This window comes from Hoplias malabaricus, chromosome 15 (assembly GCF_029633855.1).
Source record: "Hoplias malabaricus isolate fHopMal1 chromosome 15, fHopMal1.hap1, whole genome shotgun sequence".
NCBI lineage: Eukaryota > Metazoa > Chordata > Actinopteri > Characiformes > Erythrinidae > Hoplias > Hoplias malabaricus.
Window position 1 is genome coordinate 24036543 of NC_089814.1, and position 27004 is coordinate 24063546.

At 41.2% G+C, this 27004-nt stretch overlaps 1 protein-coding gene across 2 annotated transcripts; it reads right to left on the reverse strand.

Annotated features, from left to right (window-relative positions):
• Positions 1-825: 825 nt before the first annotated feature.
• st8sia5 (ST8 alpha-N-acetyl-neuraminide alpha-2,8-sialyltransferase 5) lies at positions 826-26459 on the reverse strand. Of its 2 annotated transcripts, XM_066646067.1 has the most exons (9): positions 26152-26459; positions 15763-15870; positions 15265-15357; positions 10642-10734; positions 10227-10313; positions 9867-10011; positions 8408-8520; positions 8205-8297; positions 826-7586 (listed from the first exon to the last, which is right to left on the reverse strand). In XM_066646067.1, the coding sequence occupies exons 1-9, from the start codon at positions 26280-26282 to the stop codon at positions 7124-7126; spliced, it is 1326 nt and encodes a 441-aa protein (XP_066502164.1). In that variant the 5' UTR covers positions 26283-26459; the 3' UTR covers positions 826-7123. The 2 variants fall into 2 exon arrangements, with proteins under 2 accessions (XP_066502164.1, XP_066502165.1); XM_066646068.1 differs by lacking the exon at positions 15265-15357.
• Positions 26460-27004: the final 545 nt, after the last annotated feature.

The following is a 27004-nucleotide window of genomic DNA, read 5'->3' on the forward strand; positions in this document are numbered from 1 at the left end:
TGTGAGTGAATGTGTGTGTGTGTCTGTGTTGCCCTGTGAAGGACTGGCACCCCCTCAAGGGTGTATTCCCGGCTTGCGCCCAATGATTCCAGGTAGGCTCTGGACCCATCTTGACCCTGAACTGGATAAGCGGTTACAGATAATGAGTGAATGAATGAATGAGGGGGTTGATTTTCAGAGCTGGCATCTATACCCTGATGTTAATGTTGAAAGAAACCACAGATCTGCAGACACTGTGGCCCAAGCAGTTATCTGGGGCTCAGAGAACAGCCCAGCTGGCGACCCTTGCCTGTCAGTGCGAAGAGCACTATGTTTTGGTAACAGTGGATGGGTGGCTAAAAGATTCAGAAGCTTGCGGATAAGATCTCTGAGCTGTCTTCTTAGATACACGGCTGCTCCCAGAAGAATGTCCGCATTGCAGTCATGAGTGCTAAGGGGGGGGCAAAAACACGGCTGGCGTCGCGGCTCAAACTGCCGCCGGTGAACTTCAGTTACACAATGCTTCCTTAGTTGCAGCTCTCTATCCAACTGAGAAACCCTAGGCCATCAAGCTGCGTGGTAGTAATCCCACCTGCAGTGCCAAGCATTCAGGGTTTTTAGGATTACAGATTTGATTGGCCTTGCAGGGCGTTCGATATGTAGAACCTTCAGGGGTCCATGTTTCTGAATCCCAGCTTCTGTCACTACCTCCAGCAAAAACACTGATCTGATCGAACACATCGTCTCTGAAAGTCAGAGGGGAGGCCTGTGAATGTGGACATGGATAAAGAAAGACAAAAAGAATGCAAACTTTAATAATTCAAAATTATTTTATTTACAGGTTTGATAAAAAGACACAAGCATTACACATATGTACAGTTAAGCTGACGTTCCAGTATGTCCTCCAAACCAACTCAAATCCTTTTTATCCTGCCCCATTAAATTCTAAATTACACTCTTAGGGGAGTAAATTCTTCATGTAGTGAGTTGGTTAAATATGTTGTGAAAAAATAAGGTAAATGGTTAACTGAGAAGTGGTAAATCTGATATATCTGTGAACCAGGAGGAAAATTAAATTGGGGTCTGATGAACACCAGTGAAATCCACCAATCCAGTGTTCTCCATTACAGTTATATATGACACTGAACCTGTGTTTGAAAATGTTCCCTCTGCATCACAGTGTATATAATTATCTGAAAGTGAGTGAGCATGAATACACACAGTGCACCCTGCAGTTCTAGAGTATGTTCACTAGTCCTACTTCTCCATAAACATTCCCAATAGTGTCCATGATGTATGACTTTCAGAGTGACTTTTCATAAAAGGCCATGTGGCATAAGACACAGTTGAAAGACAAAAGAATAATGTCCCAGTCTAAGCTTTGACTAAATAAAATTTCCAATGTGATTCATTATTTTTAGCTCAGGATCAGCTGGAAATTCAAATCTCCTCAAAGTGAGTGGCAAAAGTTCAGTATAAAAGCCCAGTTAATTTGTTTAGACTGTTTTGAAAACATTTCATAAACTTGGCTTGTAACCCACTCAGTCATGTTAGCAGGTTGAAAATCTTCCTCAAGGTGGTTGCATTGGCACTCAAGCTGTTTTTGTGCTTCATTCACACTAGATGGTGAAATGTTGTTGATGGCACTCCACGTTTGTCTCTTGTTGTCAAGTTCAGGGCTGCTTCACATTGGACGTTGTAGCTCTGTAATTGCTTTGAGGATCTGTTAGAACCAGTCATTTTGTTTAGTCCCATCTCCAAGTCATAACTCATTTGCTTGTAGAAGAGAAAATGTGTTTGATTTGTTGCTTGTCACTAAAACTAGTACCCATGTGATGGTAAATTTATGGCACTTTTCTACTACATGTTACCTACATGGCTTGGCTCTGTACTTTTCTCATTCCTACTTGGCCTGGTTCCAAGTGAACAGAGTAGGAACTAAATGTGACATGTAAATATTACAGAGCGCTGATTGTCTACATGGCAAAATGCAGACCTCCAACACAAACTAGCATCTTGCAACAAGTTTAAGTAGTGATCACATTGCTTTATCCGACTCACAGTGGTAGCACATTAAAGTGCACCTATGTGTTTGGAAGAGGTTCAGATGCTTTTTGGATTGGTGGCTGACGAATGAATCCAGAGATCTGTCTAAACTTGTGTAAGGAGCCGTGATTCGTTAGCAACAAAAACTACAAAACATGAATATACAGTGAGTAGAAAATGATTACTGTTACTGCTGCCATTTTTGTAGTTTTGTAGGTTCCCATTAGAGACTGTGTTTTGTGATGTCATCAGCTTTCAGGGTGAGGGGGCTTTATAGTGGGAAAACAGGGACCAAGCGAGTAGAGCCGAGAAGAGCCATGAAGAGTCAAGGAGAGCAGCAACATGCAGTAGAAAAGCACCAATATTTACATGAGTGCCTCAGCCCAACAGACAAAACACATGTTTACATTGTTTATGTTTATGAAAGCTAATAACATATGTACTAACTACAATAGGCTTATTTGTAACACCACAATTTGGTTATTGATTGTAAACTTTTGAAGAACCCTGGAATAGCTTTAAGCCCCTCTCACTGATCTTGAATTAAATCAGTAAAAGTGCAAAAGTCAAGCCACATCATATATTTGTAAAAGAATGTTGCTCCTAATTGCGTGAGAGTCATATGAATATATGCATATTATTGAGTCAAACACAAACACAGTATGAACCAGCTGTTCAAATGCTGACCTGGTCTTCATGAGCTGACCTTACGTGGTGTTTTATGTGGAAGGGAAGGCAGGTAGTGAGTTAGGCTGAAGCTTGACAATGTGCTGTATTGCTTTTCAGAGTGTCCTTTAACCGCTGTTAACAAAGCCTAAGACAACAGCACCTCCTAATCCTCTGATCACTTGAAGTCCCGGGAGTCTGCTGTTATGGTAATACACAAGCGCCGCGGAGAAGAAGACAGACAGAAAAGCCTTGGTTTGTGTATAAAGCTTGAGAAACATTGCGTGTATCAATTTAAAATGGCCTGTGTTGGTCCGGGAGATTAATCTCAAAATACTTGACAAATGTGTCAATGTTAATCCACCAATTAAACACACGTCAAAAATGTTTCACCATTCACAAATAAATACATCCCAATCTGTGTCTCACGGTCTGAAATTTGTACAAACACAGTTAAATTCATAAATACGTGTGTTTTTGGTTTTCATAAATATCATTTTATGTGAAAATGAATGCAATTGTTGAAATATACATTGCATATATTTGTAAAGTCACAGTCTCTAGTTTAAAATGTATTTATAAAGTGTTAAATCTGCATTTGTGGATCAAGTTTCTTGCATATTTTCTGTGACCTTTTTTTTTGTTCATTTCCTCTTGCGGACTTTTTGGATTTTGATTCCTTTCGCATTTCACTGGATCCACAAACATATGCAGCCTCAACCCCAGAGGTGGCCAGCAGGCGAATGAGCTACCGCTAGGCGGCACTCGTTTTCCCCAGTTTTTCAGCACCGATTTATTGCAGGTCCGCCGCAAAAACCCTTGTAGGCGGGACTGCGACTCCATTGGCTACCGAAGTAAATGATGTACAGCTAAATCTGGCTGCTGATTGGCTTAATAAAAGTAATGACCAATGAGAAACGCATTTTCTGTTTAGGAGACATGGGGTTATCTGCTAAGGAAGCGCAGCAGAGCTTATCACTGTCTCAAACAAATCATCAATCTTAACAGTCTAATCTCAAAAATACGGAACAAAACGTGTGGCTTGATCCACTAATGCAGATTCAACAATTTATACATTTTAATTTGGAGACTGTGACTTTACAAGTATATGTAGTGTAAATTATATATAACTGTATTTGTATAAACGGCAGGCCGAGATGCTGAGTTTGTGATATATTTATTTGTTGATGGTGAAACATATTTGTGACTAGTGTTTAATTGATGGATTAACATTTACGCATTTTTTTTACATATTTTGAGACTAATCTCTACATATGGACAGTCCTTCAGTGTGAAAGGGCCACAGACAATTTTCATAAAGTCTTCATAAACTGCACATATCAATATTTATAAAATGCTTATAAATATTTATAAAGTATTTACTCTGACAACTATAAAGTGAGAATCTGTTCTTGCACTGCCTCCATGGGATGAACTGCATGAACTGTTGCAAGCAGTGCATTTGTGAATAAATGATACAGCAGCAATTGTGACACTTCTATTCACAAATATAATTGTATCTATAGGTGAAAGAACCTTGTCTAGTTTGGATCAGATTAATAATCAAATCTATGATAGTGATAGGTCTTTTATAACTAAAAGATAAATACTTATACAATGTCTATAAGATTTTTACATAGGCCTCAGAAGGGTTTCCTGATAGACCTGTCGCGGAGTGACTTGTAAAGCTATTGTATCACAAAAAACAACGCCACAAAAGAACTCACCTCGCACAGAAAAAAACAAGCACCATGTAGCGACACCACTGACAAAATTGCACTATATCAAAATCAGCAGAGAAATAATAAATTGTTGGCCTTTAAGGCAGCAAAACACACAAGCTCTCATACCCCTGGTCACATGACATGCCTTGGTGATTTTATACACCATATTGCCAAAAGTATTCGCTCGTATGCCTTCGCCTGTCCAAGAACTTGAGTGACATCCCATTCTTAATCCATAGGATTTAATATGATGTAAGCTCTTCTGTGAAGGCTTTCCACAAGTTTTAGGAGTCTGTTTATGAGAATTTTTGAGCATTCTTCCAGAAGCGCATTTGTGAGGACTGTGAGTCAGGCTTCTTGTCTCACATCAAATTCATCCTAAAGGTGTTTTACAAGGTTTAAGTCAAAGACTGCGGGCCAGTCAAATTTTTCCACAACTCGCTCATCCACGTCTTTACTGATCTTGCTTTGTGCACTGGTGTGCAGTCATGTTAGAACAAGAAGGGGCCATCCCCAAACTGCTACCACAAAGTTGGGGGGATGAAATTGTCCAAAACGCTGAAGCATTAGGGATTCCTTTCACTGGAAGTAAGGGGCAGAGCTGCTGAAAAACAACTCCACACCATAATCCCCACTTTACACTTGGCACAACGCAGACAGACAAGTCCATCAGATTGCCAGACGGAGAAGTGTGATTCATCACTCCAGAGAACACGTCTCCACTGCTCTAGACTCCAGTGATAGTGTGCTTTAGACCACTGCATCAGATGGTTTGCATTGCACTTGGTGATATAAGGCTTGGATGCAGTGGCTCAGCCAAGGAAACCCATTCTTTGAAGCCCTTTAAGCACTGTTCTCGAACTAATCTGAGGGCCACATGGTTTGGAGGGCTGCAGCGGTTGACTCTGCAGAAAGTTGCCAACCTCTATGCACTATGCACTCAATCTACTGATCCCATTCTGTCATTGAGTTGACGCACCTGTATTCAATTATTTGGATGGGTGAGTGAATACTTTTTGGTTAAATAGTGTAAGTGAAAGTAAGTCAGCACTTTGTCTACATATCAATAAATGAATGTTGGCTTCACTTCTACATCACTTTTTGACACCCACCAACCCCTTCAAACAGCGCTTTACTTGCTTTGGGACATAAGGGAGTTGCCTTCACCTGCAAATGCACAGTATCCACCTGGACATACCAGCACATGATCCGTGCCACTACTCTCTCCACACATCAGCTATTAGGTAGAGAGGAAATGAGTGGGAGTGACAGTTTATATAAAGATGGGGATGATCAGGAGCACAGAAATGATTTCAGAACTCAGGGTAACATTCAGACGTTCCAGGAAATACCAAAGGGTCTTTAATGACCTCAGAGAGTCAGGATCTTGGCACCATTTATGCATGCAGTAGTTACCTCATCACTGCACTCAAGAACTGGGGTCCACACATGGCTCTTTTCCACCAAAGGAACTCTTGGTTCTTGAACTGGTTCCGTTCCTGATTCTTGGAACCTGGTGCTCTCCAGCAAATTTCCCCCCCTGCATTTCCACCCGTTTAGATGGGAAGTACGCGTCATCAGTGGGGGTTGTTGTGGGGGTGCTTGGTTCCAGTATCACTGTGGCCAAATACAGCACCAGCACCGGAGATGAACAGACAGAGTCATGTTCAGGGTCACTGTTTATTTTTTGTTTACAGTGAGATCAGATCATAGTGATGTATTTTACACATGTATTACTGTTGCAGATTTCAGAGCTGTCCTGCTAAGCTTGTGAACAGAACACACAAACGGATCATCTTCTTCTTTTATATCCTATTATTTATTTACTAACATATTGTAAATGACCCGTCCAGCTCCACTGCGTGATAACACTTTATTTGACACTCCGAGCTCTTTCTTGAGTTTCTGGTTTGCGATGAGAAACGAACTCTTCTTTGTCTCAGACTAGGAACCGAATTTTCTGGTTTGCACAGCAATTTATGTTGGTGGAAACATACCAAACTGTCCCAAACCAGATTCACAAATGGGAACCATTCTGGTTCCTCATTGGTTGAAAAGCGCCCCTTGTTGTCCCAGTTACATCACTTCCAGCAGCCACCAAAATGTTCCTAGGAGGTCTCCATTCAAACTTCCAAACCAAAGCTTGAAAAGATGAAGAATAGCTACACATCTAAATATTCTGTCTCTGCACATGCTGTGCAGCACACTTGGTGGAGAATATTAACTGCCCGTTCCTGTCATTTCAATTAACATATTTTCATGTTTATGTTGATTAGTGCTACTTTGTTCTGAAAAACACCAGAGACAGTGAGGCCATCTGATTTTTTTGATCTAGAACCCTGGATGGCTGTGGCGTTCTTGGAGATCCAACTCTTTAACCCCTGATCTTATTGGCAATGCCTAGGCAGCTGCCTCAATTCGTAGGCCTCAACACAGACTAGGCCTATATTTGTTTTGATGGTGTTTATGCAGCAAAATGACCGTCCGTTAAAGGCAACCAGCAAAACATGTCATTTGACCAAGACCGCAGATGTTTTAGCATACAGCATTCTTGCACGCTCACATTCACACACACAAATACACAATCTTCTGGCTCACGGAACTCATGACCGGAAGTTCCTCTAAGGACACACACAAAACCTGACCAATTGGGAGGTGGGTCAGAGGTGGTCTCCATGGCAACTGTAGCAGCACCATGAGGGCTGGGATCACCTGCATACGCCCGTGTGCACATGTAGTATCCCACGAGAATGCATGTGTAGGAAATTGAAGATCTCGTGCGGCATCGCATGGAAGCCTGGGCGGGGCTTGACGTTGTCATAGTAATGGTGCGTGATGAAGATCCCGGCAGGGTTCATGGGAAATGCCCAGAAGCCATAGAGATGCACTTCCTCACACAACTCCATGGCGGCAGTGGCCAGCATTAGCCCGCTGCTCAGGCGTTTGGCTCGGACGCCCTGCACAGCCCAGAACCTCTGCACATTTAGCAGGTATTGCGGGTGGAAGAAGAAAACGCCTCGCATCGACTCAAAATCATCTAGCATGTACTTCACCCGGAAAGACACATCTGTGTTGCGCGTGTTGTAAAATGCTGGCAAGACCACAGAGGAGTTTTCATAGTTCTGAAGCACATCGTAAAATGGCTTGCGCCATTTTTCCAGCTTCTGGAATCTGAAACAGAAACACACACACAGAAAGACTGTAAGTAAACGTTAAGAGTGTAAAAGAAAGATATCTCAGTGGGTTTCCAGCCAGTGGGTTGTGGAACATTCTCAGTGCTGTTGTGACACTGACATATTGGTGGTGTGTTAGTGTGTGCTATGCTGGTATAGGTGGATCAGACACAGCAGAGCTGCTGATTTTCATTGTTCACTTTATTAGACACACCTACCACGTTGCTTCACCTTGTGGATGCAAAATCAAACACAGTAGTTCATCTGGATATTTTTGGTTGGTGTACTGTAAGGGGATTAAAAACTCCAGCAGCACTGCTGTGTCTGATCCATTCATACCGGCACCCCAGTGTCACTGCAGCACTGAGAATTATCCACCACGCAAATAATATGTGCTCTGTAGAGGTTTTGTGGGTGTCCTGAACACTGAAGAACAGTGTGAAATTGGGATAAGAATGTATGCAAAGCAACAGATGGAGTATAGTCTGCAATTGTAGAACTACAAAGTGCTCCTGTATGATCAGTGGAGCTGATACAACAGGACAATGAGTGTAGAATATTAGAGTGTGTGATTTTTTAGGCCAATCTGTGTATATATCTTTGTGTGTGTGTTTACCTCTCTGTGATAATGCTTGGGTTGATGGTCACCACATCAGTCTTGGTTCCCACATCAGCTGCATATTTGTCAGAGATGGGAGGAATATTACATCTGAGAGAAAGAGAGAGAAAAATGTGGCATACATGACAATAAAGGAATCTAACTCATATAGGAATAAAGGAACTAACTCGTTAATCTAAATTTTCAGGGACTCTTCTTACCGAAAAACAAAGTCGGCCGAGTCTATCTCTTTCCCACATTTGCTGTTTTTAATAATCCCTCCATTACCGATCACGGCACACTTCTTGAACTGGGATTTTGAGTAGGGCATATCCTACAGGGGGAGATCAGACACATGTATTATTTTTAGGGATAGATGCTGTCAAACTATGATCCCAGTGTGCAGCTGTTGCTAAGCAACCATTGCCAGGATGAGGCTGCTCCCCTGAAACAGTTCCTAGGCAGTGGAGAAAGCCAGATCAGCTGGGCATGGCCACACAGACGCTGCTGCAGCTAAACCTGTGATCTCATAGCAGTGTGGCAGTGAGGGAGGGATGTACAAGGCTTGAGGACCTTGCATAATGGTAACATAGACACAGGGCAGTCAACAGATAGGGACACAGCAAGGCTGCTTCCTAAAACAGTGATTGCCTTTACATGTATTGAAGTGAAAAGACATCAACAAAGGTAAACACATTAAGCAGAGCATTCAAGGGGATAGGGGCCATGTTACTCACTAGGGGTGAGTACCGAGGAATCAACACAACGAGACATCATTCTCTTAGTTGTAATTTTCAATATCAAAGGCTCTGCCGATGTCATTCAGTCATACCCAATTATCAACAAGTACTTATCAACTTGTGCTTCACTGGAATTCAGAAAAAACAGCAATTTCTTCGGCTTGTTTCAGTAGCCCCTCTTTAGCCCAGTGGTTCCCAAAGTGGGGGGCAGGGGAGCGTAGCAAGGCAAACAAGCTATGTGTGTTTTTTAAGAATGTATAAATAAATTCTAGTGAAGCTTTGGAGTAACAGACAACGGGGAGGCATGTGTGTGTGGGGGGGGGCAGGGCGGGGGTGTGTGAAAGGGGGACACGAAAATATTCTCATCTACAAAAGGGGGATACAGCAGAAAAATTTGGGAACAACTGCTTTAGTCTCTTCCTGCAGGCCCTCTAGTGGCCATACAGCTAGCAGCACAGTTATCTTTTTCTCCTGGAGTAAATCTGATGATGGAGGAGTCCCGACATTCACAGTGAACAGAGTGAAATAAATCAGAATATGGTCTGAGCTCTCTATGTGCTCCATGTCTCCTGTTGGGTGCACTGTGATTGTTAGAGTTTATTCAGAGCAGACTTGGAACAGTCAGAGTTTTGTTTAAACAGAGGAAAGATAAACGCAGTCAGTATGGTCATAATATTCCTATTCATGTGTGCTGTTGTTCAAAACGTCCATTTCTGACCACAATTAAATAAACTGGGTTTGTCCAGCTGTGTTTGACTGTGGTCAAAACAAACAAAGGATGAGGATATTGTTCCACATACCGTCACATGCTACAACACAAAAGCAGGAGACAAAGGAAGGAACAGAGAGGAATGCTAGAAACAGTCTAAAAGCTTATATCCACTGTCTGTGTGACGTATGTGATGTGTGTTGTGTAGGCTTTGTGTACACATACACTTACTTCAGGGAACATTTTGAATATCTCAGGGCTGATGTGTAAGATGCCACTTGTGTCCACCTCATAGCGAAGCTTGGTGCCAGAAGGTGTGTTTCTCCGTGTGGTAAACAGGAAGGATGGCGCATTGCAGCACCGCGACAGAGACATCCTGTCGGAAAGAGAGAAATGTGTGGCGTTAAACCGGTGCAATAATATGTTGTTTTATTTGAGGAAGATTTACTGAGCCTCTTCTATTTCCTTATATTTATTCATTCATTTATTTATACATGCTCAATTTTTGTTTTAGTTCTTGTATTTCACTGTAAGGCCTGCTTAAAGTGTGTGTGTGTGTGTGTGTGTGTGTGTGTGTGTTTGCATGCTCACTTGAAGTTGGCTGTCTCCTCCTTGTTTTGCTCCCATGAACAGGCCTGTAGGTTTCTCCATCTCTCAAACAACTCTGAAGTTTTCACCCTGAAACACATGGCCGGCAGAATGAGCATAATCACAGTAAATACAGAAAGGAGCGGGGAGATGGAGATGTACAGGACAGACAGGCAAAAGGATGTGAGAGAGAGAACAGAAATAGCTTGTCCCTGAATAAATGTCCTTCACTGACTTTCTCCTTTGAGTTGAAACATTCATGAGAAATATGATTCCCTCAGGAGAGCCCACTCTGCAGACATCTGAGATTCAGCACAGAGAGAGAGACAGAGGGAGAGAGAGACAGAAAGAGAGAGAGAGAGAGAGAGAGAGAGAGAGAGAGAGAGAGAGAGAGAGAGAGAGGGAGGGAGAGACTCACATGGAGAGCACTTTGACGTCTGTGATTTCTTGCCGCAGTTCTTTGCAGGTGCTGGAATTGTATGGTAGGTGTCCATCAGCATTTTCCAGATACCTGCCAGGATACACATAGTCACACAGCAGCTAACCTAATCCCTGATCTCACACACACTCACAAAAAAAAAGGCTGCTTCTCTTTGAGAGTAACTGAGATATTAGATGTGTCTCAAAGTGAGGGCTGCAGTCAAGGTAAGAGTAGCCTTGTAAACACTGGCAGAGCTCAGGCCTAAAATCCCAGGATCCTCATTAAATGTTTAAGACAGAGATCTTCAAACTGTGGGGGGACGACTCTGTTACAAAACAGTTTTTATTTTTTAATGTTTGAATATTTTTCCACAATCCAATTCAGTGAGTGTGAGTGAGGGTGAGAGAAAGATAGAGAGAGAGAGAGAGAGAGAGAGAGAGAGAGAGAGAGAGAGAGAGAGAGAGAGAGAGATTGTGGTGAAATAAAATCTGTGCTAAATAGAGTAGAATATATGTACTGCTTCTTATTTAATTCATTATTTTTATATATAAAAGTTCTAGACAAATGGGATGACTTATTATTTTAATACATACACTATAGTAGTCAGCATACTGACACACATATTTTAGTTGAGAGGAGCCCCCAAGTTCTTTAAAAAGTGCCAAGGGGGGTTCTGGAGGAAAACGTTTGAATACCTCTGGTTTAAGAGAATAAATCTGCCTCATATTTCAGCCCTTTGTTGTTTTGTCAAAATGAAAAATAGATATAATTAACAAATGTGCATATTCAGATTTTACACATTCAGTTTGTGCGTAGGGACCACGACCAAATTGGAGCTAGAGGCTCTTAGCATGTGTTCTTGTGTTTTTATGCCCTTGTGTTCTTGCTTGATTTCCTCTTCCGCCAAGTGTGTCCTTCTGTAGAAAGTCCAATTTTCACACTCTTACTGTGACGTCTGAGACACAGGAACTGGACTTGGAGGATGGTGGGGAAGAGTTCTGGGCAGCTCTGCCGTGGGCACGGAAGCCAGGCTGTTGCTCAGCAGGAGAAAGCAGTGATGTGCTAGTGGTGGGAAAATAACTTGTTCGTCACAGGAAACTGAACAGATGTGGTCCTCTAAGATAACTCCATGGAATAGTATCTCAAAAATAATCTTAACCAACTAATAATCTCCCTGAGGCTAACCCAGCCAGGCCTTAAACACGCTGTCCCCCTGTATGATATTATTGACGCTAATCATAGCCTTAAGAACTCTTAGCATTTATTTAGTTGAACATATTAAAATATGATATATTACACGCACAACTAAAAACTTTGGAATCATAGGACCTTGGTAACAAAGTGCCCTAGGAATAAAGGTTAGCATACCACTGGTGTGGGCAGTTGTAATTTCATTGTGTCCTGTATACAGTAACATTAAAGGTATTCTATCTAATAGTATTACTAATGCTAACAGCTACTGAAAACTAGACAGACATAGCAACAAAAAAAGAAGCCAGTTTACTCCATTTTGCAAAAGTTCAGTTTGCCGAAGTTATATGCGCTTAAATCATGGGGGAGCCTTCAGTGCTGCATTGGCAAAACCTTCCTTGGCTGCACCCTCAGCTTTGAGACACGGCTAATTTTAGCGTTCTTACTGCCCGCTAGGTTCCTAGATGTCTTCTTCTTCTTCCTTCAGCAAGACACACACACACAGAAACACACACATTGTCACACACCTACAGCTGACTACATACGTTCAAATGGCTTCAGAATTTGATTGTATTTCAGGAGAGGCAGGGTTCAGAGGGGTCCCATTACATCAATGATGACAGAGACACAAAGCACAGAGACACAGAGATGCGTGTGTTGTTTATGGGAATGTGTCCACTTCCACTGCAGAACAAAAAACCACAAGGATGTTTTTCGGCAGGGCCGTTTCTTGCTGGAAGCGACGGAGCGGTCTCTTAGCGCCCCCAGGCCTACATGGGGGTCTCTCAAGTGTTGTTTACGTCATTGTTCACTTTGTTAAAATAACTTTTTATATTATAGTTTAAGAATATTATATTTTATTACTACAACTATTTAATTGTCCTGTTTCTCATGCAAATACCATGGTCCCCTAAAAAATGTGGTACATTTTGGACATTTAGCTATCAGCAATGTGCTGTGAATCCAATGGACAATGACTACAGAAACAAGAAGGTCATTATAATGTTATGGCTCATCATGTGAATGATTGAAATCTGTGGGCGTCCCCCAAAGAGGATGCCATTTTGTGTCCCAGAATATCCGGAAACGGGCCTGCTTGTAGATATAAGCAGCATTTAGTGTGTGATTAAGAGAACCACAACGTGGTGTTATGTCAGGACATATGGACGTCATAATTTATTGAGGCCTAAATCTCTTTTGTCTTCTCTTGCTTTCAAATATATAACATTTTAAGTACCAAGTGATTCAGGTTTAATAAGCTTAAAATGGACACTAATGGACACTGGCTCTGCTTCGCTGTAGTGCTTTTGGCCATTCACTGTACATTAGTATATAGCCAAAATGGCTGCTAATCGCATTAGTCCAAAGCCAAAATGGCAGCTGTTTTTACACAGCTCTGGAGCCAAGATGTTATCAGCTTAAAAGCTATGAAATCAAATTTTTATATGAGCAGATATGAAATGGTCTTGTTTGGTAGCACTTACCATAACTATGTATGGTTGCAGTTTGGCTGTGTTTAAGCACCTTGTGGGAGCACATATATCTCTCACTGTTAAAAGGGGAACCACTGGTCTGTTTGCGCTACAACAAATCCAGCCCTTGTACTACGAGGAACTCTGAAATTCAAGACATAATTGGGGACTCCCTGGAGATTACACACTTGAGTTCTAAAAGTTCTAAATTCTTCCCATTTTGGGTTTCCCTCAACAAGGCTTTTTGAATTTCAGAGTTACTTGTGGCCTGGTGTATCAGTGTTCTGTGTTACCGCAAGCAGAGTGATGGTTTTCCCATAACATTAACAATTATGACCACCTCCTTGTTTCTACATTCATTGTCCATTCTCTCAGCTCCATTGACCACACAGGAGCACTTTGTAGTTCTAAAATTACGAAATGAAGTCCATATTTTGCTCTGCATACTTGTTTGCCGCCTTTCACCCTGTTCTTCCATTGTCAAGAATCCCACAGGACCACCACAGAGCATGTATGATTTGTGCTGGATTATTCTCAGTGCTGCAGTGACACTGATGTGGTAGTGGTGTGTTATTGTATGTTGTGCTATTAATCTTACTGTTCGCTCTAGAAGACACACCTACCTCATTAGTCCAACTTCTAGACCTCTAGAACAGTAGCTCACATGTTGCCAAACATCTTATGTTGGTCGTCCTCTAAGTCCTTCATCAGTGGACACAGGACACTGTTGGCTAGATATTATTTATTGGTAGACTATTCTAAGTCCAGCAGTGACAATGAGGGCTTTAAAATCTCCAGTAGCCCTGCTGTGTCTGATCCATTCCTACCAGTACAACACACACTAACATTGTCAACACATCAATCAACGCAGAGCTGAGAATGATCCACCATGAAAATCATACCTGCTTTGTGGTGGTCCTCTGGAGTTCTTGACCATTGAAGAACAGGGTGAAAGGGGTAAACAAGTATGTAGAGGAACAGGTGGACCTAAAATACTTCCGTATGGTCAGTGGAGTTGGGAGAATGGAAAATTAGTAAAGAAACAAGGAGGTGGTCATAATGTTATGGTGGGTCGGTGGATCTCTCTTGAACGAATATTGCCTGTGAATCTGAGCCAGCATGTTTCTGAACAGATGACACTATGAAACCAAACACATTACGGCAAACATGAGAGAGAAGCGAAGGCATCAGAAATGCATAACGATAAATGGTGAGAACGGAAATAGAAGCAGAAAAAACTGGAAGCAAAAAACACAAACACCAAATTCATACATCTCAAGACTGGAGTGAGCTCATGAACATATGACTGTGCTTTAGCCTAGAGTGGTGCATACTTGGTAACAAGGAGCATTCAGCATACATGGTCGTGACCCTTGATCAGAGGCGTCACCCGCATTTGATGTCAGTAAAGTAAAAAAAAAATACCAAAAACATAGCAACAGTGAGATCCCAGTCGAATACCACATGACAATGCAGGACAGGAGACTGAAGATAGGCAGGAGTGGTGACAACACATATACACGCTCACAAACAAGTGTGCTGTGTTCGTGACACACTCACACAGGTGCACATTGCCAGGAAGGTTGAGGGGGTGGGGCTTGGAGATGAGCAGCAAGGGCTGATGGGAGACAGAACAGAGAGAAACACAAAGCGAAAGCACGAGAACAGAGCGAGGACTTGCAGTGTCATCACCAGGCTTGGGTGAAGGTGATGCTGGGGTGACTAATGGAGTCTGATTTCCAAAGGGTGGGTGGTGGCGTTTGGAGGGAGGGGTTCAGACAACATGCACAAGCAGACCAGGAGTGCTCCAAGCTCTGAGGGCAGTGAACGAATGCACCCTCTCAGACCGGATGGAAAAGGAACAGACATCATTCCCCAATGGGGAGAAGAGGGGGAAAAGGGGTGGGTGGCAAGAAAGAGAAACTGATTGGAGATGCCATCATCGTCAATGGCCTACCTTCTCTTTTCTTTTTTTTTCTTCTTAAAATCGGCTAGGCAGGGCACCATAACTATGGAGCTCTCTGAGTGTTGAAAATTCTGACGGACACATCTGTCAACATGCAGACAGGTGGGTTAGCGTCATAGGCAGCTCTTAGCGAGTGGGTTTAAATCAACCATTAGCCCCCTTTGGCTTTCCTCTGAAAGATACCTCTTCACTCTGGTCACTTCACCTTCACTTGGCCTGGCAAACCCCTCTGCGTAGTCTAATCAATGGACCTTAATTAGCCCCCCACCCCCTCTCTGATTGGCTGTGCTGTTAGTAAATATGTTAATTGCCACTCCCTTCTGACAGGCACTGATGTTAATCAGATTCAAAACATGCATGAAGGGGCATTCATGATTGATCGTGTTCACTTTCTCTCTCTCTCTCTCTCTCTCTCTCTCTTTCTCTTTTTTTTTTTGTAGATTGTTGTAGTTGGTGTGGTCAAGTTGTTTTAGTAGTGCTGCATTGTACCTTTTCCTCCCATTTCTGGCTGGCTTCATTCCTCCATCATCGGGGTAACTAACGAGGCCGCTCCAGTTGCCCACCTCGTCTCCTTTGAGGCGGGTAAACTGTTGCCCACTAGTGAGAGAATGAGGCAGTGCATTTAGGATTTAAAATTTGCATTTACAGCAGCAGAAAAAGAAACCCAAGCATACATGCATACATACACACATACAAACACACACACACACACACACACACACACACACACACACACACACACACACACAATTAGACCTAGTTACATGTGAAGGAGTTGGTTAAATAGCTGCCCTCTTCTGTGCTGAAAGTGCTTTCCTCTTGGGGAGACATTGCTAACACCTACAACATGCTAACAGATTTCAGTGCAAGTGAGCTAAGATTGCTGCCAAGACACTAAGCCTAAGCAGTATTAATATCCAACTGTGGAAAGTCTCTCTCCCTTGAGACAGAAACAAGAGGAAATATCTCCACACATACAGTACACATTGAAAGGTTTATAGACACATGCTCATCAACAGGGATTTTGCCCTTTGCTGTAATAATATTAGAATGTGTGTGTGTGTGTCTGTGTTGCCCTGTGAAGGACTGGCGCCCCCTCCAGGGTGTATTCCTGCCTTGCGCCCAATGATTCCAGGTAGGCTCTGGACCCACCGCGACCCTGAACTGGATAAGCGGTTACAGATAATGAATGAATGAATGAATGTAATAATATTACTGTTGATAGTGGAACTAGATCACACTTAATCCCGTGTGCAATCCCGCTACTCCTCAGAAAAAAGGGTATGGTAGAGGTGCCTTATTGTTCCTAAATGTACAAACATTGTAAATGTACCTTAAAAGGTACAACAGTGGTTTTAAAGTCCAGTTGTGTTCTCTTAAGGTACATGACATCCTCTAGTCCAGAAGGAGAGATGTGAGTATTCTTCAGTGTTAATGAATGTCCTGAGGAACGTTTTAGGATCAAGTTCATTACAAACCCCATTTCAGAAAACACAAACAGAATGTAGTGATGTGCAGAATGCTTTGAAATCGTTTAAACTCTATATTTAACTCTATATTTAAAATTTTATTAATTTTTAAAATACATATGCCTATTTTGAATTTGATGCCATCAACATCTTCCAAAAAAGTTGGGATGGGGCAACAAAATGCTGGTATATAAATTGTAACAGATCAATGATATGACCACCTCAGAGAACCTGTGTTTAACAGAGGTAAATATAGGCAAGGGTTCTCGATTATTTAAAAGTCCGCAATGGCAAATAGTGAAATTAATTCAAAAATTTTAAAAATATAAAATATAAAAAATTCAAGGTTAATTTGAATAGTAATTACCCAGCTCTATTACTTGTCATCTACCATCCACATAAACTACACACCAATTTCTCAAAGACATTACAGATATGCTCTCCAGATTTTTAACTTTTTTTTTTATTATGTTTTAATCATCGGGGATTTTAATATTTACATGAAAATGTACATTATGAGGCTGCTTAAGTCTCATACAACATGTATCAGGTCCAATTCATAAGCAAACTCTAGATCTGATCATTTCAAGTTTTTTAAATTGCAGTTTTGGATCAATGTTATCATATACAAGAACACTCAGTGAAACACAGTGAAAAGCAAACATTTATCAAGAATTGTCTCACTGTAACAAGCTGTTTTGTGTTCTGTTTTGCATTGTTTCTGTTCTGTGCTCCCCTTGTCATGTGACTGTTTCCCCCTGTCTAGTGTCTGCTTCCTGATTGTTCCCTGGTCATGTGATACCCTTCCCTTGTGTTTCTAATGTCATGTATCTTAATTAGTACCTAAGTGTTTCTTGTTGGTGTTGTCCTTGTCATTGGTTCCTGTTTGAGGGTCATTGTATGTATGTTTGTTTCCTTGATGTTAGCCTTGTTAGCCTTGTTCTGTGTTTAGCTCTTGTGTTTTATATTTAGATTCCTTGTTTAGTGTTTAGCCAAGTCTTTTGTGTTTAGCTCCTTAGCCCCTGTATTTAGCCCTTTTGTTTAGTTCCTTAGCTTCTGTGTTTTGCCCTTTTGTTTAGCGTCCCTTTTGTCTATTTTCCTTTTAAGTTATTGTAATAAATCCTCCTGCACTTACCTCCTTCCCTTACTCCTACACACCTGCATTATTACACTCAAAACTGGCGTCTACATTCCGGATGTTGTTGCACCGGAAGTAACAAAAGTCATTTCAGGCAGTACTAGGTTACACTGGAGAAGCACTCCATTATTTCCACTCCAGCTATTTTAATTCTTAAACAGGATTGGAGGCAGGCTGAGAACGAGTCAACATTGGTAAATTGTTGTGCTATGTATAACAAAACATGGTGAAATTAAATTTAGTTCAGAAAGATTATTTCTCCAATTTATTTGACTCATCTAAAATAACACAAACATCATTTTTGAAGTATATACCAGCTAGTTAACCTCATCCTCCATGTCTTATCTGAAAATGGCTCAGCTTACAAATGTAATGAGTTTGCAACATTTATGAGTGACATGTTCATTAGTGTAAGGCAGAACATAATCCTAGTAGCATTGGACTGCTAAATTTAATGCCAGTTATTACCCGAATAGTAATATTTTTTCCATGTTATGAACACGTTTAGATGTGATTTCATCACTAAAGTCCCCCTGACCCCTTACCAACTTCCTTCTTCAAGCAGGTTCTGAGCTCAGTGTATAATGACACTCTAAAAATTATTAATCAATCATTGCAGCTCTTAAGATAGCAGTTGATGAACCATTACTAAAAAAAGGAGATCTGTATCCCATTAATCTCAACAATTATTGACCTATATCTAACATCCTTTTTTTGGAAAAATCATTGAAAAGGGTGTGTCCATCCAGCTGAAAGATTATCTAAATGCAAATCAAAAAAATGAAACTTTTCTGTCTGGTTTCTGAGCGTTACATTATCTCATATTGAACATTTGTGAATTTAAGTTATTGTTGTTTTAAATTTGACCCTTCCAATACATTTGTGAATTTGAATTTAACGTGTGTGTAGCTCAAATGCAGTTACAAATTCAAAACACAAACCTAAGTTGAAGTTTGGGGAGGCTGCATTCAGCCACTAGGCCCAAAGCTCTGGAGATTTCTTCCTCCCACACATTTAGTCTCTAAACATGTTCAAAAAGAGCCTTAAACATTTATATTTAAATCAGCATTCCTCTAAGGTAACTTTCAGTCATTTATTTTTGTTTAGGGCACTACATTAATTGTTACACTGTTTACTCTCTCATATTTTGTGAAGCACTTTGAGCTTCATTTATGTGTGAAAGGTGGTATACAAATAAAGAGTATTATTATTATTATTATTATTATTATAACATGCAAATGCAAAGAAAAAAACCAACATATATAAACACAATCCATAAACACCACTGCCTTCTTGGGCCCAAGCTCATTATAGATTGATTAAGACAAAGTGGAAAAATGTCCTGTCGTCCAACAAATTAAAATTTGTTGGCATGATGTCCACCATCCTGTGTTAATGGAATTAACCACCCTAACCCCAAAGCTGTTGCTTTTATTCAACCATTTTTTTTCACTATTAAGAAACAACTTGACTAACATTTCTCCAGTCTTTAAAGCTGAAAATGTGATTAGTACCTCTGTCAGAGGTGTATGTGTATGTTCACAACAAGTGTTACAGTTTTCATGTGGGTCTGTACACATCTTCGAAGCTATCTAGGAATCAGCTGCTGTTCACCCCGACCCTGAGTGCACATCAGAGAGGATCAAGGAGCGGAATCTCTGCTTTTTAGATGCTTTCGCTAAGTTCTCTTTCTTCTACGTTTTATTCAGTACTTCATGCTTGTTGTGTTTATTTTGCTGGGTTTAACCTCACCTTTGTGCTTTCACAAAACAGTTCCTGCACTGAGATGGGAGAGACTAAGGGGTGGGGCTATTCTAAATTCAGCAATTCATGTGGGAAGGAGAGCAAGTCAGAGAGGCTGATTCCTGGAGTATGCATGCCTACACAGATCATTTTGCCATCTGCCCTTTTAATAATTAATCATCACTTGAAAAATCAATGTTAATGAGTCAAGTAAGGCTACCTGACAAAGAGCACTCAAGCACATTTTTGAGGAACAGAGATGTTTATGTGTGGTGGATGCTAGACTTGGGTAATACCTTATACTGCAATATTTAAAAATGTCAACTGCATCTCAAAATGTGGACAGCACCTCAAAATGATGATGGTATTTCAAAATGATGATGGGTCTAGTGTGTCAAATTTCCGTTCTGTGTCTGTTTGGTAAAACAGAATGCATTTATGTGTATGTATGCTTCAGTCAAACTCTGAACTGAGAGCAGCTGAACTGATGTTCTGAGTAGGATATTTAAACTGAAAGTCAGTGTAGCCCACACCAGAAGTCCAGAATCTAAGATGGCTGCACACATAAAAACAGTGTGTAAAAGCAATAGAGTTATACAGTTTATTAGCACGTCTATCTATCTGTCTCATTAAATCAGTCATACACAGCTCTGCCCAACCACTGTATGAGAATGTTTTTTCATGGTGTTTACCTTTTCATATTTTATCATTTTGTAAAGCAGTTTGCGCTGCATTTGTTTATGCAGTGTGCTAAAGGTGGTAATACAAATAAAGAATATTATTATTATTATAACACGCAAATGCAAAGGAAAAAAAGGCATATATAAATACAATCTATAAACACCACCGCCTTCTTTGGGCCCAAGCTCTTTATCGTTGGACTAAGGCAAAGTGGAAACATATCCTGTGGTCCAACAAATCAAAATTTGAAATTCTGTTTGGAAATTATGGGCCCCTGCTTAGTCCAGGTTAAAGAGGAGACTGGCCATTTGGCTTTTTATAAGCACACAGTTCAAAACCCAGCATTCATGACGATATGGGGCTGCATTAGTGCACATGACATGGTTGGCTTGCACATCTGCTGAAACACCATTAATTCTGAACAATATATACTGGTTTGGAGCAACATGCTGAACTCCAGATAATGCCAGATCAAATTTTGTATTGATTACAAAAGCATAGCTCCTAAATATGAGTGTCTAGATGCTAAACTAGTCTAGATTTTTCACATATTGAAAACAACTGGTTTATTATGGGACAAAAAAGGTACCGAAAAAGGTGCACCACCATGTCGCCCTGTTGTCTTTGTACTATTTTCAATGAAATATAAGGTTTAAATGATTTCCATTTCATGTTTACATTTTGTACAGCATCCCAACCTTATTGGAGAATGGAGTTTTTAGTTACATGGTAAACATACCCAAAGATCTATAAGACAAACTTATCTTTTATCCTTTTGGGGCAAGTGTTCTGAGTTCTGATTTCCATGCATTTACCAAACCATTACAAAATTGTTGCTATCATCATGAAAATACAGGAGAAAATCTCAAGGCTATGTTTTTTGCTAAACTGAAGCAATTCCAGGTATTGTTTGTATGATGTTACTTGGTATATGAAATGTAAAAAGGTCCAAATGAAGAACAGAGTACTCATAAATCAAGGACCTCTGGAGCAGTGTTTCTCATCGGCTCAATGTTATGTTTATCTGAGAAATTCTGAAGAACATAGACAATCATTTGATATCGATTGTTAAATTGAAATCAATCAAAATTAAGAAAAACCTGCAGAGATGCAGAGAAGTAAATTAAAGAATAAAATATATTGGTAAATGCCTAAATATGATGCATTCAAATTATGATTGCATAAATATCATCAAATCATTACCCTGCATCTAATCTGGATTACAGAACAGTTATAGCCTATACCTAGGAAAATGTCATTTTAGATGGCAGCCATTTTTGGAGTGAGTATCTGTATACTCTGGGTTGGTTCATTAGATATGTGTGTGAATCCATGTGATCTGGATTAGAGTGCTAGCCTAAATCTTAGTTACAGACTGGTTATATTTTCTGTTACAGTAGGAGCATAATCTCAGATTAGAGCTGTGCATTTTAGAGTTAGCACATGGCCACAGGACACTTAGGCCGTGGCCTTCCGGCACAGATTACAAAATTTATGGTTAATCTCAATGAGCATACACACACTAATACACACACACAGACAGTGTGTGAGCCATTTGAATGTTTAGAAGCTGACTGGCCACAATATGGTGGACCTTGGGCTCAAGCCCCCAACACTGACATCATGGACAGAATCAGGATCAGAATTAGAATTACTGTTATTAATAAAAAAAATTCTGTTCTGTGTCTGTTTGGTTATTACCTGGCTGTTTGTTAAAAATAGTATGCTGTTATGTGTATGTATGCTCCAGTCAAACTCGGATGCTCCAAGTAGAATATTAAAACTGGAAACCCCCCACAAGTTCCTACACTGGAAGTCACTGCAGCCCCACCAGCCCCAAGTCCAGAATCTAAGATGGCTGCCCGCATAGGAACAGTGTGTAAAAGCAGTATAGGTATATAGTTTATTAGCGCTTCAATCTATTTGTGTCTCAATAAATCAGGCATACACAGCAGTGCCCAGCTGCTATATGTGAATGTGTTTTAATGGTGTTTTAATGCGTAAAACATTGCACAATGTGCTGTTATTAACTTATGTCGGAAACAAATTTAACCAGGAATAAGCTAACAGTTAAAACATATATGGCATAGGGTTCTCTGAACATCTAATGGAAATGAGCTCAGCTTGAGTATGCCATCATTCCCAGCTCCGACATCTGAACTCTGAGGTAAATGGAACGCATCATTGGGAGAGCCACTGTTAGGGGGCTCTCTGGGTGGTCAATGACTGGTGATGTCACACTCTGACAATGAGTGAGGTAAACAACAAAAGCCCACCACAGGTGTACGTTTATATGCAGTCTGAAAACCCTTCAACTTTATGCTGACAGATAATATCAATTGCAGTGTTAAAATTTAGAGATAGTATGACGGTATAAAAAATTCAGATAAAACAGTAGTCCACCAGAGGATACTCTAAGTCCTCCAAACAGCTGAAAGTGAATAAAAAGAGCACTCAATTTTCCTAATCACAAATAATGGACAGAAAGTGAAAACCCTAATTCTAAGCGCCACAGGAAGAAAAAGTCAATGTGGAGTGAGGCTTCTGCTTCAGATCCAGATAAGACAAGTCACTGGAAGAAGACAGAGCACTACTGACAGCTGACAGTCACTTCTCTTCCTGCTGAAGGCGGCTGGCTCAGCCTTTTCAGTGCTCAATAAAACCTGCTGCAGAGAGCCTTATGACTGGTTCAGAATGAGTGCCACGAATGACAGTCTAAGCCAGAGTTTCACACACTGACCTCAAGGTTAGGAAGGCCTTGGGTCATATCCAGAGCCAGATGGGATCTTGTTACAAAAAGCACATTTAAAAGTGTCTTTTAAATGTGTTTAATACAGTGTTTAGGACAGTATTCCTGACCAGGTACGTGCATTAGCAGTTGTAGCTATAATAGTATAATACTACTTGGCCATTTTAAAAATCCTGGCCTAGATACTGGATCCAAGGTCCAGATTTGATGGTCTCTGGTGAGCACTAGAACATGGCTCAGTTGTACAGCAATTTATCTATCCTCTTCTAATACCCTACATATCTTATGGCTGGATGAATCTAAATCCCTATTGGGAAAGGATTAATTGTCCGTGGGGTCCTGGGGTCATTTCTTCTTTTTAAAGTAGCTCTTTTGTGTTTTGTTTTGCTCCAGATCAGTCATGTCAGTGCTTCTCTCTGTCCTCCTCTGAGAAAATTACAAGGGAAAGTTCATTTCACGACACATTTCCCACTGAGAATCTCCCCTCTCCTAATAGGGCAAAACTCGAGTGTAGTTTTAAGGAGTCTTATGAACTGAAACTACAGTAGTTAGTGGGCAGCAGATACATATCATTCCTATCCATGGATTGCAGTCACATGATTTTTATTTTTAATTTTTTTCATGAATCCCATATTGGGGACCTGGTTACAGAGCGCAGCAATAATGTAAACAGATAGGAAAGACAGATAAATTTATCTCATAAACAGCTCCTTTTTTCCGTGCCAGAAAGGGGCTCAAAAGACTCCAAAGCAAAGAAGCTCACTGCCTCTGCGTCAGGGGGTTGCATAAGCGAGGAGAAAAAAACGTTAAAAAACTCTGCTAGCCGTTTTTGTAATAGAAACCTGTTATCATGTCAGACTCTAATGTGTTTCTTTGCCCTTCTAACCAAATCTGAGTGAGTTATTCACAGACCATATACAAGCTTCAGTGTTCCTTTGTTAAAACTGTTTGTTTTAGCATGTAATAAACTACAGACACAAGTCACATATTCCTTTGTCTCATACTTTCCCCATTTGCAGGGTAAATAAATGTGATCCCACTGTCCCAACGCTCTGAGAGTGAAGATTTTTGGAGAATATTTGTTTATTGTGACTGTAATAATCTAAATTATTTCCGTGATGTAAAATGTAAAAAATTGGTTCAATTTGCTTAAAAATGTGAATGATCAGTGAGAGATGTTTCCATGCCACACTGTATCACAAATGTCTTCCTACAACCTCTGTAGGGCACAGTGTCAGTGAGAAAACAATAGTTTATGCACTCACGTAGTGTGCTGTATCTCTAAAATGATTTTAATCAGCTTTAAAATTTTGCCTCCTTGTTGAATTAGTGTCTTATTATTGTCTGGGTGCAGTATTATTAGTTTAATTACCTGTGATGTGCACTATGCAGGAAGTATGGTTCTTTTTGGGACATGGCCCAAGCTCCTCTACTGACTTACAAATGAACAGCGCTCTGTTTACAAACACGACACAGATAAATGTATCAGGGATCCATGCATATATTTCTTTGCCTTTAATGTCTAAATGAGAACTAAAAGATTAATATGTGATTAAAAATATCCTCAAAATGGCGGCTACTCTACACAGCGATGTCAGCTGCAACTCATGGATTGTAAATACACAAGAATTTAGCAACTGATTATCAGCAATGGCCAAAATGTTAGCAAATGTTTGAAACAACAAACCATTACTACAGATAACACCTCTTTCACAAACTAAGCATCTCCTGGCCAATTGATCTCACACACACACACACACACACACACGCATACACACACACACACACACACACACACGCACACACACACACATTCACAGGTGTGTACTTTTAGGTGCTGGCACCAGAACTCAATTACACCAGACCAGTGCCCACTCAACGACACCCCACCCCCTCTGTCCAGAAGAGTGCAGAGGGTTGTTGTAGAAGGACACTGTAGAGAGTAAGAGCTCTAAGTACACACTTCCCTCACTGCGGTGCAGACAGCAGGACTGTGGGCAGGATTCATGCTATCTGCGTCTGCATGGTTCTGATCTCATGAATCCTGTGAGTGCTTGAGGTGGTGGTGGAGGGGGGAAGGAGACGTGGGTGTGGGTGGAACAGAGGCTCGGGGGCTTCCAAAGGAGCATATGGACGTCTGCTGTCACGCAGGAACCATAATGCACTTGGGGCTCTCTCTGCAAGAAAGGCGCCATTTTACACTCACACACACACACACACATAAAACCCACACTGGCAGTGATGAGCCATGCTCAATGTCAGTTCTTTCAGAACCCCCTGTCTGATCTGGAGTGTAGGGGCGGGTAGCTGAAGGTAGAAATGTGTTGGATGCTCGGCTGTAATTCAGATGTATAATTCATGGACCAGGGGCACGTGCTCGTATACATGCCCCAAGCGTTTAGGCATCACTAGGGATCCAATCCCACACTGCCATCAGTGCCATCATGGAAAGGTCTCCATGTACACATACATGTTTAGGGGTAAATGACCCTTCCAGAGGTCTGCGTCTGCTACGGCATTGGCACGAGTCTTATGTAAGATGTATGATCAGTACAGCGCTGGAAAATAAAGGAAATAAAAAGAGATTGTGAGGAAACAATAATAGCCCCAGAAGCGTGGCGCTGCATAGACAGTCTCTCAGTGGACTGTGTATGGCATGGCTGTGAAGCTCGAGCCTCGGGGAACACAACAAATCACATGCGTAGAATAAAAAAAAAAAGACATGAACGTCTTGAGCACGCTGTGTCGTCTGGATGGGGGTCTCAGCGACCTGCTCCAGACACTATCTTCCATCTTCTCTCTGTTTGTTGTTTTTTGTACATATTTTTATGGGTATTGCTACACTCAGATGTCTGATTCTAATCCCCGCACACGCTGCAAGAGGCTAAAAAGGGTGGGCAATATGGCACTACCTTGGCATGCACACATCTCAAGTCTAAAATGGACAACACCACCAAGTCCACACATGCAGCTTGTCAGCGTCCGTCACGAACTATACCCTCCCGCTTACGCTCGGCCTGCTGTTCATCACGGTAAAGACGACACGCCGTCATATTGCCCACCTCTAGAGGATGAAGAAAGGCGCGGTCTCGCTTTACCTCTTGATGTAGTTCTTGCCGTAGAGGATCTGCTGCAGCAGGGTCACCAGGCCGAACGCGCAGATGAAGATGAAGCACAGAGATCTGTTCCCCAGCAAGTCTCTGCCGGCCGTGGGGTCCGAGTACCTCATCCTCCAGCACCGCGCACACTAACAAAGACAGAAAGGGCACCTCCAGTCAGTGCTCGCGGGACATGCTTTAGCGCCCCGTGGAGCGAGGGAGCGAGCGCGCGTGAACCGTGGACCGTTGGGATTTACCAGAGCGAATCTACAGACGCATACGTCGCAGAGGATAAATCAGGATTCGTCTGTTAAGACAAGATGACGCTGCTTCAGCATCCTAGCGTCGCGTGCAGGAGGGAGGTGTGTGTGTGTGTGTGTAGGGCGGGGGATGCGCATCATCGCTGCGCTGTAGCAGCAATGCAGCGCTCTACTTGCTCTCAGCATGTATTTTTCTTTTTTTTTTTTTTTTTTTTTTTTTATTTACACACTCTTATTCAGGCCATATTTTTTCCCGAACCAGTAGTCATTCTTCCACATCCATATTCAGGCTTTGTAGCTACGTTTGTAAAATTTCAACACCCGTATTTAGGCTATTAATATGTACACACTCGTAAATACACACACACACACACACACACACACATCCGTATTCGCCTTATTTGAATTTCCAACACCGCATTCAATTTATTTTTCTTCTAATTTTAATTTCCGCACCCATATGCGACCTAATTTTTAATATCAACACTTGTATTAAGGTTATTTTTTATTCCCACACCCGCATTCAGACTTTCCCTAATTTCCACAAACGTATTTAGGCTTTTTGTTTCCACACTCTTAGACAGTATTTTTTT

Bases quoted from the DNA above. Each gene is read 5' to 3' on its own strand.
- st8sia5 (XM_066646067.1), bottom strand. From the start codon at position 26,282: ATGAGGTACTCGGACCCCACGGCCGGCAGAGACTTGCTGGGGAACAGA. The intron at 10,735-15,264 runs GTAGGCCATTGA...GTATCCTGGCAG, and splicing joins AAAAAAAAAGAAAAGAGAAG to GTATCTGGAAAATGCTGATG. The intron at 7,587-8,204 runs GTAAACACACAC...TTTCTGTTTCAG, and splicing joins CCAAGCATTATCACAGAGAG to ATTCCAGAAGCTGGAAAAAT.